Below are 11364 nucleotides of genomic sequence, written 5' to 3'. Positions count from 1 at the left end.
TCCAAGTCGGCAATGTGATTGAACACATGTCCAGGAGGGAGGATTAGCCGGGCAAAGACAAGGAGCATGTCCCCTCTCGCGGATCAGTGGATGTGCTTTCTGACCAAACGCCTCTCACCCCCATATCCCGGCCAGGTGAGGGACCATGGCTCCATGAGTGCTGTGGGTTGGTGGCTGGCACCTCTTGCTCACTTTCATCAGCTCAGCTTCTTCTTTTAGTAGGCTAATCCTGCTGTTAATTTACTCTGACGGCGTGCTACTTTAGAGGATGATGACCTTGTTACTGTGTTAAACTTGCGATTGGTTGAGAAAATCATAGCAACTCATCTGCCTAAAGCTTATAAAGTATCTTGCTTAAAGTTGAAATGGTATCGCTCTGATAAATCCTGAAGTATTCCGTTTTCCAGACCAGATCAGGTATTTAGGTCTCTAAACATGACGGCACTTCTTTTTCCTTCTACAAAGGACGAGCACAACATACCCTAGATCACTTTGAGTTGCGAACATTTAAGTTTAAATTACCAAACATGTTTCATCGATGACATAATTGGCATGTAATTTAAATATGTAGAAGCACAAAGATTACTACTGGTAACGTACATAGGTGCTCTGATATTAAGTCACAAATCAGGAACTGACATTGCCTAGATTGTCACAGCTTGAAGATTTTCCAATCCAATTCTGCAAGAACTTTATTCCCGATGCTTAAGAATGTTGATAAATATCCAAGTGTGTAGCATAACACACAGCATGAAGTGTCACAGGTACATTCTGCGTGGCTACGTTATACAATACAACACTTCCAGCCTCTACGGTGGTACGTAGTATGATTGTTATCACATTTACATCAAGCTAAGTTACATGTCGTAATTGTGTGCAAATACATAAGCTTTGCATAATGTAGCCATTTCGTAGACACTAGCATACAAATGGAATGATGGCATAGCGAGAGCGAGGATAGTCTTCAAACTTTTGAAGATACCACTTGTGAGTTTCTACTGCTGCAAATGACAGGTTTGTGATCTGCAAAAATGAAAAAGAAAAAAGATAGTTCAATCTACTGGAACAAAAAACAAAAGAAACTAAATGTAGAAGATAATTGCGCGTTAGTTGAATTCTGACTATCTTTGTTCAAAAAGTTACTGTAGGGCGTACCACAAATACGAACAGGAACCACACTGGAATGTCTTCTCCACCACTAGCAACCAACATGCCAAAATATATTACCTACAAGCCAAAGTAACTGTAAATGTTAATGCCATAATAATTTAAAACAACAGGAGCTCTTTTAGTAGCTCAGTGCCCTACTGCATCAACTGTCAAGTCAAACAGCACCAATTCTGCTACATGGAAACATATGTGCTGTCATGTTAGAGTCATCTAGTTGCTTCACACAAGTGAAATAATATGAAAGTTCAGAAAATATTATCCTGTTTTATCATATTTAAGCCATGCAAAGAATGTTTGCATTTCCCAGTACGGGTGATACTAAAAGGACATATTCACTCTCACATGGTATTGCACTCAGAGAACTACAGTGATGAAATAGGTAACAGAACAAATTTGATGAGAAGTCTGCACTGGAATTCAGCTTCAGTGTAAAAACTCTAAATCCCAGCAAAAGCAACATGCAAATTCTCTGTTTTTCCCCCAACCTATTCCAGCCAGGAGTTGAAGCTGGACCAGGAGCTAATCAGTCTAGTGCTTCCACCAATTGGAACCCGTCCAAACTTCCCCAAGATGATTTTTATTGACAAACCCAAGACAATATGGACAGGCCTAATCTAACTTGACGTTGTTAAATAAGCAGATTAACAAGACCTGCCATATTTTGCAAAACAGTATATGCCACATACTGAAAATGAGGACATAGAAAAGACACTCACTAGTTCAGCAAGGTAATGAGGGCAAGAGACTCGATTAAACCAGTCACCACAAGGAATTACATATTCATCAGAATCTTTGTGCTCACGCAACGTTCCCTGTAAAAGCAATAAAAAACAAACCATGAAATTCAAAATATAGACCGCAGCCTAGAAGTTTCCAAGACAACAATGCATAATACCACAGTTTCTGAACAAGCATAATGCATAACCCATTGAATCTGATTGGCATTTCATGAAGGATTCCTGATGTTGATTGACCAAGCAATTTGTGTAAATGGGGTTCCTAAAGCCTGGTGGGCTCCACCCTCTCAAAAAATAGAACACTTCCAGCAAGCCATACCTTCAGCTTTACACTAACAAGTTATGGTTGCAGTTTGACAGTTCCAACTTACAGCATATATAGGTGGATTTCTTTCTTTCTTTTCTTTTCATTTTTAGGAAGATTTCTGATGCTGCCCATATATGTAAAAGAAACTTGCTAGTATATCTAGGGTCATAGGGACATTAGAGAGCATATAGATCTTACAAGAATTGCATGGCAACGGATCTGATGGAGGGAACCCCAAATGAATATAACAGCACCTATCCACTGGGTCCACCCCAACTTCAGAAGAGGCTGTAGTAGAGATGATGAATCAATTACAAGATCTGGCATTCTCGCACGACCCTTTACTATGAACTCAGCTACTTGACCTTGAAGATACTCTGCTGCTTCAGGGATACAAGAGCTAGCAAGAGATAATGGTGCAGCTACATAATAGCTGGCATGAAGAAAAACCAAACTATAAGTCAATCTGAAAATGTTATACATGAAAACAAAAGAACAACAACAATAGTATGAAAAAAATATCATGGGTAGCATGAATGCATATCCTCTTCCTAATATAAGCACTATGGCAGAAGAAAGCAAATAAAATGTCAAGAATTGAACAATTCAGTTATCAGCATCACTTGGGCTATTTTCTACCGAAGTGGTATTTCTTTTGATCAGTTCAGGTCAATGACAAATCATGCAGTAAATTAACTCATTAGATGTGTGTATATTTTGTGGACAGCCTACATGTATGAGCTGCAGAAACTGCATACAAGAATTATTTAGAAACCTTTAAGCAAAATCATGTAACATAACAACAGAATAAAGTAAAGGACATGATAACTAATCAAGTGGGATATTTTTCACAACAAATGTGCCATGGAGATATAGAACATAAAGGATGTAAAGCAAGCTGGAGCTTACAATAGACCCGTCAAATATCCTACAATATGCATCCGAGCAGAAGGGCTGTAGTGGAACACATGTTCAGTCTCATATAGTCGTCTCAGCACTTGAATTTCCATCAATAGAAGTACAAATACTGTTCGCCAGACATGATACTTGTGTCCCATGGTGCGCGAGTGAACACGACCAAAAGAGAATGAATTTGAGCCTACAAGATGGCTGGCAATTGTGGAATAACTTGATGACTCAGGCAATAATGGTGTCATTTTCATATATGCATAGAACCATATTGCCAGAAGCAAAATTGTTGTTGCCAGCACTCCGACCACATAAAAATGCATGAAGTATTTTTGTGGAACAGTGAACTTCTGCAGATTAGAAAAGATCGATCTGAGATTATCAGCATTATACAGAAGTTGAATATGAGAAGAACTACAAATTTGGTGCGTGTTCTCATGTGCAATTGATCATCAATTGGATGAAAAATAGCTCAAGAAAAGCCGATGAGGAATCAATTCGATCCTACTATATAATGTTAGTTTTTACTCACAAAACTGGCTTGGTATGTATTTTTCGTATAGCTAAGTTAGCATAACTAAATCTCCAAGTTGACAAGAAAAGCTGGCTGTATATCCTGTAGACAAACACCAATTAAAAAAATTGTTTAAGTCCAGAACTGTGGTTCCCAAACATTTAAGAACTAATTTCTTCCAAATGTATCATCTTCTCACAATCAATCGATAATATTTCAGATTTGCATCAACTAAACACTACAAAACAGTAGCTAGCTACTTTGGCCTTAAACAATCCACGGTTATATCTTTTTCAAACCAACCCAAACCTATATTTGCTTTGAACAAGTTTCGCTTAACTTATCAAGGTCTAACCAAGCTTCGTTTACCAAGGAATCATACTAACTCCATGGGATTGTCGAATGATAACAGAAAAGGCGAAGCAGCAAATAGGTGCTGCGGCACCTTGAACCGATCTTACCGCCTTAGAAGAGGAGGAACCAGAGGATGAGGCGGGGGAGGGCCTCACGGTCTTGCCGCGGGAGGAGAAGGCCGAGAGCAGCCGGCGAAGGAGGTGACCACCAGCAGCTGCGGGGATTGGCAGCGCGGCGACAATGATGGGGAGTGTAGTGGCGATCCAGGCGAGGCACAGCAGAGGCTGGAGGGCAGGCCAGCCCTCGGTCTCCATGGAAGGCAGCGCCGCAATGGCAGCTCCAGGAATTTCTTGTTGGGTGTTCCTACTTCATGTTCCAAAATTTAATAACGCCATTAGCCCACAAAATTTGCTCGGATTATGACATAATAAAGCAATTGTATCTCATAGCATCACAAATCGACTAAAATCAACACCTAAAGTTTGAAAGTTGCAAAGATATAAATATAAATAATTCAAATATTAAAGATCTTACATAGATAAAATAAGTACAACACAATTTCTTTAATCTGCACCACAATCTACTCTTCTAAGATTAACATTGCCGATTCACTACAATTTGCATCATTATCCATAGTTCCGTACCGATTAAGACTCACAACTATTCAATTCAAGGCCAGATTCATACCTCTGTCTGCCTTGTGTCAGGCGGCAATCGAGCTGGGGGCGGTGTTACAATGGAGTTATGGGCAGGGGCTAGGGTGCAGCCACGCCGTGCAGGAGCAGCGGGCAGGGCGACCGCCGGCCGGGGAGTCAGAGACGGCGCAGGGTGGTAGCCCGGTAAAGGAAGGCGCAGGCGCAGGCGCCGGCGGGTGGCACGGCGCGCAGCAAGACGCAAGAAGCTGCGGGGGCGCGACGGCGGCACGGCGCAGCCACGCAGACGCAGGCCGCCCTCAGGGGAAGGCGGACGGTCGACGGAGGAGGCTAGTGATTGGGATTGGGGAGACACGCGGCGGCGGCGGGATAGCGTTGCGCGAGAAGCGGGAGGGAATGGAGTCGAAGGGGAAGGGCGACAAGGCAAGGCAGCGCTACTTCGCTTCGCCTCTGCGAAGTGCGATTCGTTTGCGTCGCGTGGCGGAGAGTTTTCCGATCGGTTGGCGGTTGCCTAGTTGGCTCCTTCTGGAAGCGTCCATGTCTTTATTGTGTTTGGTGCACAGCGTCGACGGGGCCGTAATCATGTGGTTATCAGATGGATCTCCTCAAAACATTCATTCACGTTATAATCCTTCTTCGTTATGAGGGTCAAGTTTCACAAAATCCTGTTTAGTTCACACCAAATTTTTCCCAAACTCCTAACTTTCCATCACATCACATCATATCCAAAACTTTTCTACTCACATAAACTCCCAACTTTTTTCTAAACTACCAACTTTTCCTAAACTTCTCCCCAATTTTAAAAACTAAACACAGCCCATGTTGGCACTTGAGCCCCTAAACAGGAATTCGGGCCTAGCTAGAGATCACAGCTATCACTTTAGCCCGTTCATGGTGCCTCGGTGCGCCAGCAAGGGTTTCGGTTGCCATGTCCCAAGGTTGCTACGCGAAACACGTCAGGTTTTGTCAGGCTGAGGCTGCGTGAAGGTGAAGCGACAGGAAGAACTTGCGTTGGGGAGGTCATGTCCCCGCCTCCTCGTGCCCTCGTGATGCGTCGCGGCCCCCACACCCCCACGCCCACAACCAACCCAGTGTCCCTCCCAAGTCCGGCAGCCAGAGAAAGGGGCAGCGACGGCGAGACATGGGACCGTCGCCGTACGTTGTCCCTTTCACAATGACCTCGGATCTAAACCATAGGAGCCCTCCTCGTCGTCTTCGCCTTCTTGCCAGCGAGCCACCGATCCCGCCGTCGTCGAGCCCATTTTTGATCTGCCACCTATCGCCCCCGCTGCCGCCTACTGGAAAAGGAAGAGAGGACGGAGCTGCAACTTCCTTGCCGTGGCGCCGGAGATGCCTTCGGCCTCATTTCTGCGTTGATCTGCTCGACAGCCGCCCGGATCGAGGCGGTGCCAGGGAGAGGGTAGAGGCGATGGCGACTGGACAGAGTGGAACGTGGGTCGCTGGCGGGGAGGGGAGAGGTGCTGGTGGGGGTTGGAATGGGAGAGGCGTCGGCGGCGCTAGAGGGGGAATGTGGAAAATGAGAAATGATAGATTTTATACATGCTTCCCTTTTTTAGGGTGTTTTGTGTACAATTCGAACCATTCTCTAAATTAAAAAAACTACGAGGACTTAAATATAAAATGTTATGGGCTGACATAAAAAATTAAAGCCACAGCTAGAGCTCCTTTGCACCATGGGATAAAGAGAATTGATACTCGATATCTCGTCCTATGTGGCATATTGAGGCTCCTCATAGAAACATGTTGCACTGTGAATGGCCTAAGGTCACGACATTGAGCATGTTCTAAGTGAGTTCATCGAGCGATGGCAAACATGAGATCGAAGCTGTCAATATCCATCAACGTATCATATTCCCTTTTTTTCAGAATGAAAACTCCCAACTCCTCTAATATAATCATTTGCCATATTTGAGTGTTGGATGGTTAGCGTGGTGAGCTCCACGCTAACATAATCTTTTTTGCTTTTCTCCATCTCCTACGTGTCCTCTCTCTCACCCCAATCATTTCATCCCAAAAACAAACTTTCCAACAACATTAAGGAGTGGAGACCGGAGTGGGTGATACGACAATAAAGCTTGCGGTGCCGATGGGGGTGCATGGCTTAGATAAGGCTTTTGGCAATGACGATGAAGACTCGCAGTGATGACGAGCGGACGACAAAGCTGGTGGCGGCAGTGGGGGCACGAAGTGGAGACAATATCCACTGCAATGAGGCTCATGTGTGAGTGTGATGGTGATGGCTATGGATAAGGAGATGAGGGAGGCTGCCGCAACTAGGTCGCATCCACAAGTAGCTTATTTCTGGCTACTGGACTAGAGTAAGAAAACGTATCCGACCATCGAAATAGAGGAAGAAGTTAGATGGTAGGATCTTACCAGAGTCTAAAGATTTTTGTTGTTATCATTTTTTTTTGTTGCATCTCGGTGTATTCAAGTGTTTTACTCTATCCGGTCAGATATTACACTTGCACATGATGCGCATTGTCTCGTTAAAGGTGTGACGCCTCGCCCTCTGCCGTCTTAAATGTGTTGAATAACATTTTTTTTTCTCGATGTTGCAGTTAGTTTTCTTTGATGTTTCACATGTTGGTTTGGCGGATGCGGATTATATATCTGGGTATTTACTGAACAATCGCAAGTATTTCATCCATATTGTTTAGTGGGATAGAGTTGTTGTGGTTGTTTATAAAAAGTGGGATAGAGTTAGGGGATTTGAGATAGTTAACTAGTTAGAAGTGATGTGAGTCAATATTCCAGAAGAATAGATTTGTTGAGAAAAAACAGATCGATGATGAAGTATTAGATCTAATTAAATACTTACATATGTGTATACCCATATATATCAATTTTACTTCACAAATTTTTGGTATTCCCGGGAATAACCCAGTAACCCCTATGTCCACTACTGTTGGTTTATTTGTGTGTAATCAATAAACAAATACATCCGGTTAAAACATTTTTACACTAACTGATGAAACATAAATATTTTATTTTTTAACAAGTAATGAAACACCGTTCAACAATCTACCTAAAATCATGTCCAATTGCTAGTCCCGTCCATAGGATCATACTTGTGACAACATATATCCATCCCCACTCCCAGGAGTGGATTGCCACCTTCTATGACTTTTTCAATATTTGCAACGATAATAACGTCTTCGGGTGTATCACATACAACTCGGAGTTCAACCCAAATCAAACAAGATGTATACAAAGTAGAATGGTGAGTATACTCCGTACTAATTTAGTTTAGCATAGATATAAAGGATTGCACACTTCTAGTCTAGCTAAATAAAGTTCTAAAAATGCAATTTCAATAAAACTGCTAGTCATAATAACTGCCGGAAGCGATATGACCACTCTCATATAACGTTCCATCCTCTGGATGCTTGAGTCCATCGCCACAAGCATAGCAATGATTCTTATCGACGGGAACACCCACAAAACCTCCTCTTGGATAGTCGACTTCAATGTCACGGTAACCACCTGTACACATCAATTACATATACATGTTAAAATTTAGAAGAAAAGAACAGATTAATAGAGTTTTCGGTTATCTTTCGAACTAACCAGATTTTTCCTTCCCTTCTAAGGAGACCATGCAAACTGGCACATAAGAATCAATGTCCCAACGTACTTCTGCGAAAAAGAACTCATCCACTGAATCAGGTAGATCCCCTTTTGCAACAAAGTTTACATGACCATAACCACTCCGGTCTATAATTGCATTGCTTGTAATGGCACTGATTAACTCATACTTTATCTATATTTCAAATAGAAAGACAATAAAAGTCAGTAAACAAATATTTAACACATATACATGTAAAATCTCTACTATATAAAAGAACCTAGTGGTGGTGGTGAATCTGCCATCAGTTGGAGTTAGTGAGATCTTCCAAGTCTAGATAAATATATCTTTGTGTGTGTGGCTTGGTTTTTTGCTGGATGTTTGCTTGCAAATTATGTTTGGCAAATACAATTTCCAAGTGAAGAACTTCGGACATATCTTTTGAAATCCGTTGCAAGGCAAGTACTTTGCTAGTTAAGGAAAATAAAAAAAATACTAAGAATCTTGGATAGCGGTATCACAACAAAATAATTAAAGCCATATACAAACTTTGGAAGATAAGTAAAATACAAAAAATAATATTGTTTCAAAAATTCAAAAGGATCAAACAACTGTGTGGCGTGCTAAGTCCATGCTCTAAGTTAAAATTGAATTAGATTTCACCGACCTACCACAACTTTTAATTTAAGAGTTAATCTGATTATTGCTGGGAACAATTGGAGATAACTACAAATAAATGACAAAGCCATGACAAGAATAGAGAGGGCTAATCACCATAGCATGAGGTAAGAAACAAATCTAAACAGATTTCTAGCAGCCAGATTCGTACATAAATAGAAAATACAACAAAAGAAATGCAAAAAAGTTACCTTGTTCTCATCATTGTTGTTATAATGTTTTAATGCACTTTCAGCATAGAAAAGAGATTGACTTTGATTAGCTGCCATATAGTCAATTTCAGGTGATGATGCAAGTAGATCGGTGCTGGTAACTGCACCGATGAAATCATCCACAAGGCTATTGAAGTAGGGATCCTCCTCACACGATGAATATAGATCTTCTTCAGTGTCTGATCTGTCTATATCACACTGAGGCCTAAAACATTTCATCAAAAGTTTCAAAGGTTAACATGATAAATCTCACCCCTCTGTATTATTGACTACAAAATGTTTTCTCATGTCAATAACATATATACCATTTGATTACAGACCTAAATAAATTATAAGCCTTAGATATATCAAACATTTATATGTACTAAACTGTTCTATCCGTGGATCTCCTAGGTCCCAACATTTACTATCTGCCCAAAGTACCAATGGTTCGTGTAACTTTCACTTCCCAAACTGACCAGATGGCCAATCCCCCACCCAACATATTCACAGCCTAGAGTGATAGTAGAACATGCTTGGATGGACACATCGGAGTGGGAGAAATGAGGCCAGCTGGTGAACATGATTAACAAGTGAGCGCACAAATAAGTGAAGCAACGGCTGCATTACCACCATCCATCTCTAGGGTCTACTCCCTCCATTTCATATTATAAGACTTTCTAGCATTGCCCATATTCATATAGATGTTAATGAATCTAGACATATATATGTTTAGATTCATTAATATATATATATAAATGTGGGCAATGCTAGAAAGTCTTATAATATGAAACGGAGGAAGTAGCATATATGAATCATAAAACTTCAGATCTCAAAAATGGTGGTGTCAAGTGCTGTTTCATTACGAATTTAATTTTTAGTCTATTATTCTTAATTTCAATGTTAATAATCAGCAGTATGTGCTAATATATGCAAAAACATAACGCACATAGGAGAACCAACTTACATCTTATGGTTACGGATGCCTCGAGAGGAGAAGCGGACCGAGGGAGCGTCTCGATGAGAAGAAGGGGAACTAGGGGAGTAGGGGGAGCCAGGAGAGGAAGGTGAGCCAACATCTGCCATCATCTCAATCACTATGATCCTGAGTTAAAGGAATTTCCAGATCATGTGTTAAGCTACTTCTAATTATATATGAATGATTTATGGCAGAAGATGTGCTAAGTACCTCTGACTTCTCTGACTTGAAGGCTGATGAACAGCCAGAGCTGTTGTCATTTCCTCCTCCACAACCATATGCATCTTGCCATCGCCAACAAGTGGGGTACTCTCCACAACCATATGCATCTTCCCATCGCCAACAAGTGGGGCACCCTCCACATCCATTTGCATCTTCCCATCGCCAACAAGTGGGGCACTTCAGATGAATAAAAGAACAAGGAAATCAATATAAAGGGGAGTAAAATCAATCACTCAATCAATCAATAGAGCTAAGGGTAAACATGCACAACTTGAAATTCAATCCGTGTGGCTCGGAAGGGGTCGGCAGGTTGGGGCGCACGATGTAAGCGGGCGATGGTACCAGAGACGGCGTTACGGGCGCTCTGCGGCAGCAATCGATTCTTAGGTTAAGTCATGCTCATGGCCTCATGGGTGTGGAGAGGGAGGGCATGAATGAACTTACGGAAGAGGCTGGCCGAAGGCTTTATCGAAGAGTTTGTTGGGGAAAACAGCGTCCCGCACATCCCGTCCTTCTAGGAGCGACCGCGAGTTCACCGGCGATAGTGAGCGGCGGAACCTATCACTCCCTTTCGGCAGCGAACAACGGGCCGACGAGCGGCGGAACCTACCACTTCCTTTCGGCAGCAAAGAACGGCCCGACGAGGCGCCGGCGCCGGCGCCGCCCTCGCCGTCGAGATCGAGATTAGGGTTAGTTTCCATCTTTTTTCCCCCCCTTTCTCCGCTCCCCTCGCGGCCGCAACCTGTCGACGACAACTAAACGCCCTCAGTTTGGGTGCGCAGGTCACTCGACCCGTTTGGGTGGGCAGCGGGCCTTTTGGGCTTCTTGGGCCACGGCTGCGGCCTGGATCGGTTACAGAGTTGCGGACTTTTGGGTGGGCAGCGGGTCTTTTAGCATTATTTAAGCAATCGTAGGTAAACTACTCCAATGTGCGACATTATTGTGTAAACACAACGCACAAAAGATTATATGGATAGCGTCCGTATAAAGTGGGTCAAGCTATCTTAACATGTGGTAAAGCCATTGGGGAATATGCACTAGCGTAGAGTACTTAAAATACT

At 42.5% G+C, this 11364-nt stretch overlaps 2 protein-coding genes across 7 annotated transcripts; both read right to left on the bottom strand.

Annotated features, from left to right (window-relative positions):
• Positions 1–666: 666 nt before the first annotated feature.
• Positions 667–5122, bottom strand: LOC4336740 (polyprenol reductase 1-like). Of its 2 annotated transcripts, none has more exons than NM_001402412.1 (7): positions 4679–5122; positions 4099–4357; positions 3124–3473; positions 2413–2647; positions 1887–1982; positions 1156–1227; positions 667–1023 (listed from the first exon to the last, which is right to left on the bottom strand). In NM_001402412.1, the coding sequence occupies exons 2-7, from the start codon at positions 4303–4305 to the stop codon at positions 919–921; spliced, it is 1065 nt and encodes a 354-aa protein (NP_001389341.1). In that variant the 5' UTR covers positions 4306–4357; positions 4679–5122; the 3' UTR covers positions 667–918. The 2 variants fall into 2 exon arrangements, with proteins under 2 accessions (NP_001389341.1, XP_066165279.1); XM_066309182.1 differs by having other exon boundaries at positions 4099–4354; positions 4679–5105.
• A 2629-nt stretch (positions 5123–7751) lies between these two features.
• On the bottom strand, positions 7752–11060 carry LOC4336739 (uncharacterized). Of its 5 annotated transcripts, none has more exons than XM_015777886.3 (7): positions 10748–11060; positions 10572–10667; positions 10292–10480; positions 10070–10207; positions 9103–9328; positions 8236–8428; positions 7752–8151 (listed from the first exon to the last, which is right to left on the bottom strand). In XM_015777886.3, the coding sequence occupies exons 1-7, from the start codon at positions 11002–11004 to the stop codon at positions 7991–7993; spliced, it is 1260 nt and encodes a 419-aa protein (XP_015633372.1). In that variant the 5' UTR covers positions 11005–11060; the 3' UTR covers positions 7752–7990. The 5 variants fall into 5 exon arrangements, with proteins under 5 accessions (XP_015633372.1, XP_015633375.1, XP_015633373.1 ...); XM_015777889.3 differs by having other exon boundaries at positions 8236–8304; XM_015777887.2 differs by having other exon boundaries at positions 10575–10667.
• Between the last annotated feature and the right edge of the window lie 304 nt (positions 11061–11364).

Source organism: Oryza sativa, chromosome 4 (assembly GCF_034140825.1).
Source record: "Oryza sativa Japonica Group chromosome 4, ASM3414082v1".
NCBI lineage: Eukaryota > Viridiplantae > Streptophyta > Magnoliopsida > Poales > Poaceae > Oryza > Oryza sativa.
This window is presented reverse-complemented; position numbering and strand designations above follow the sequence as displayed.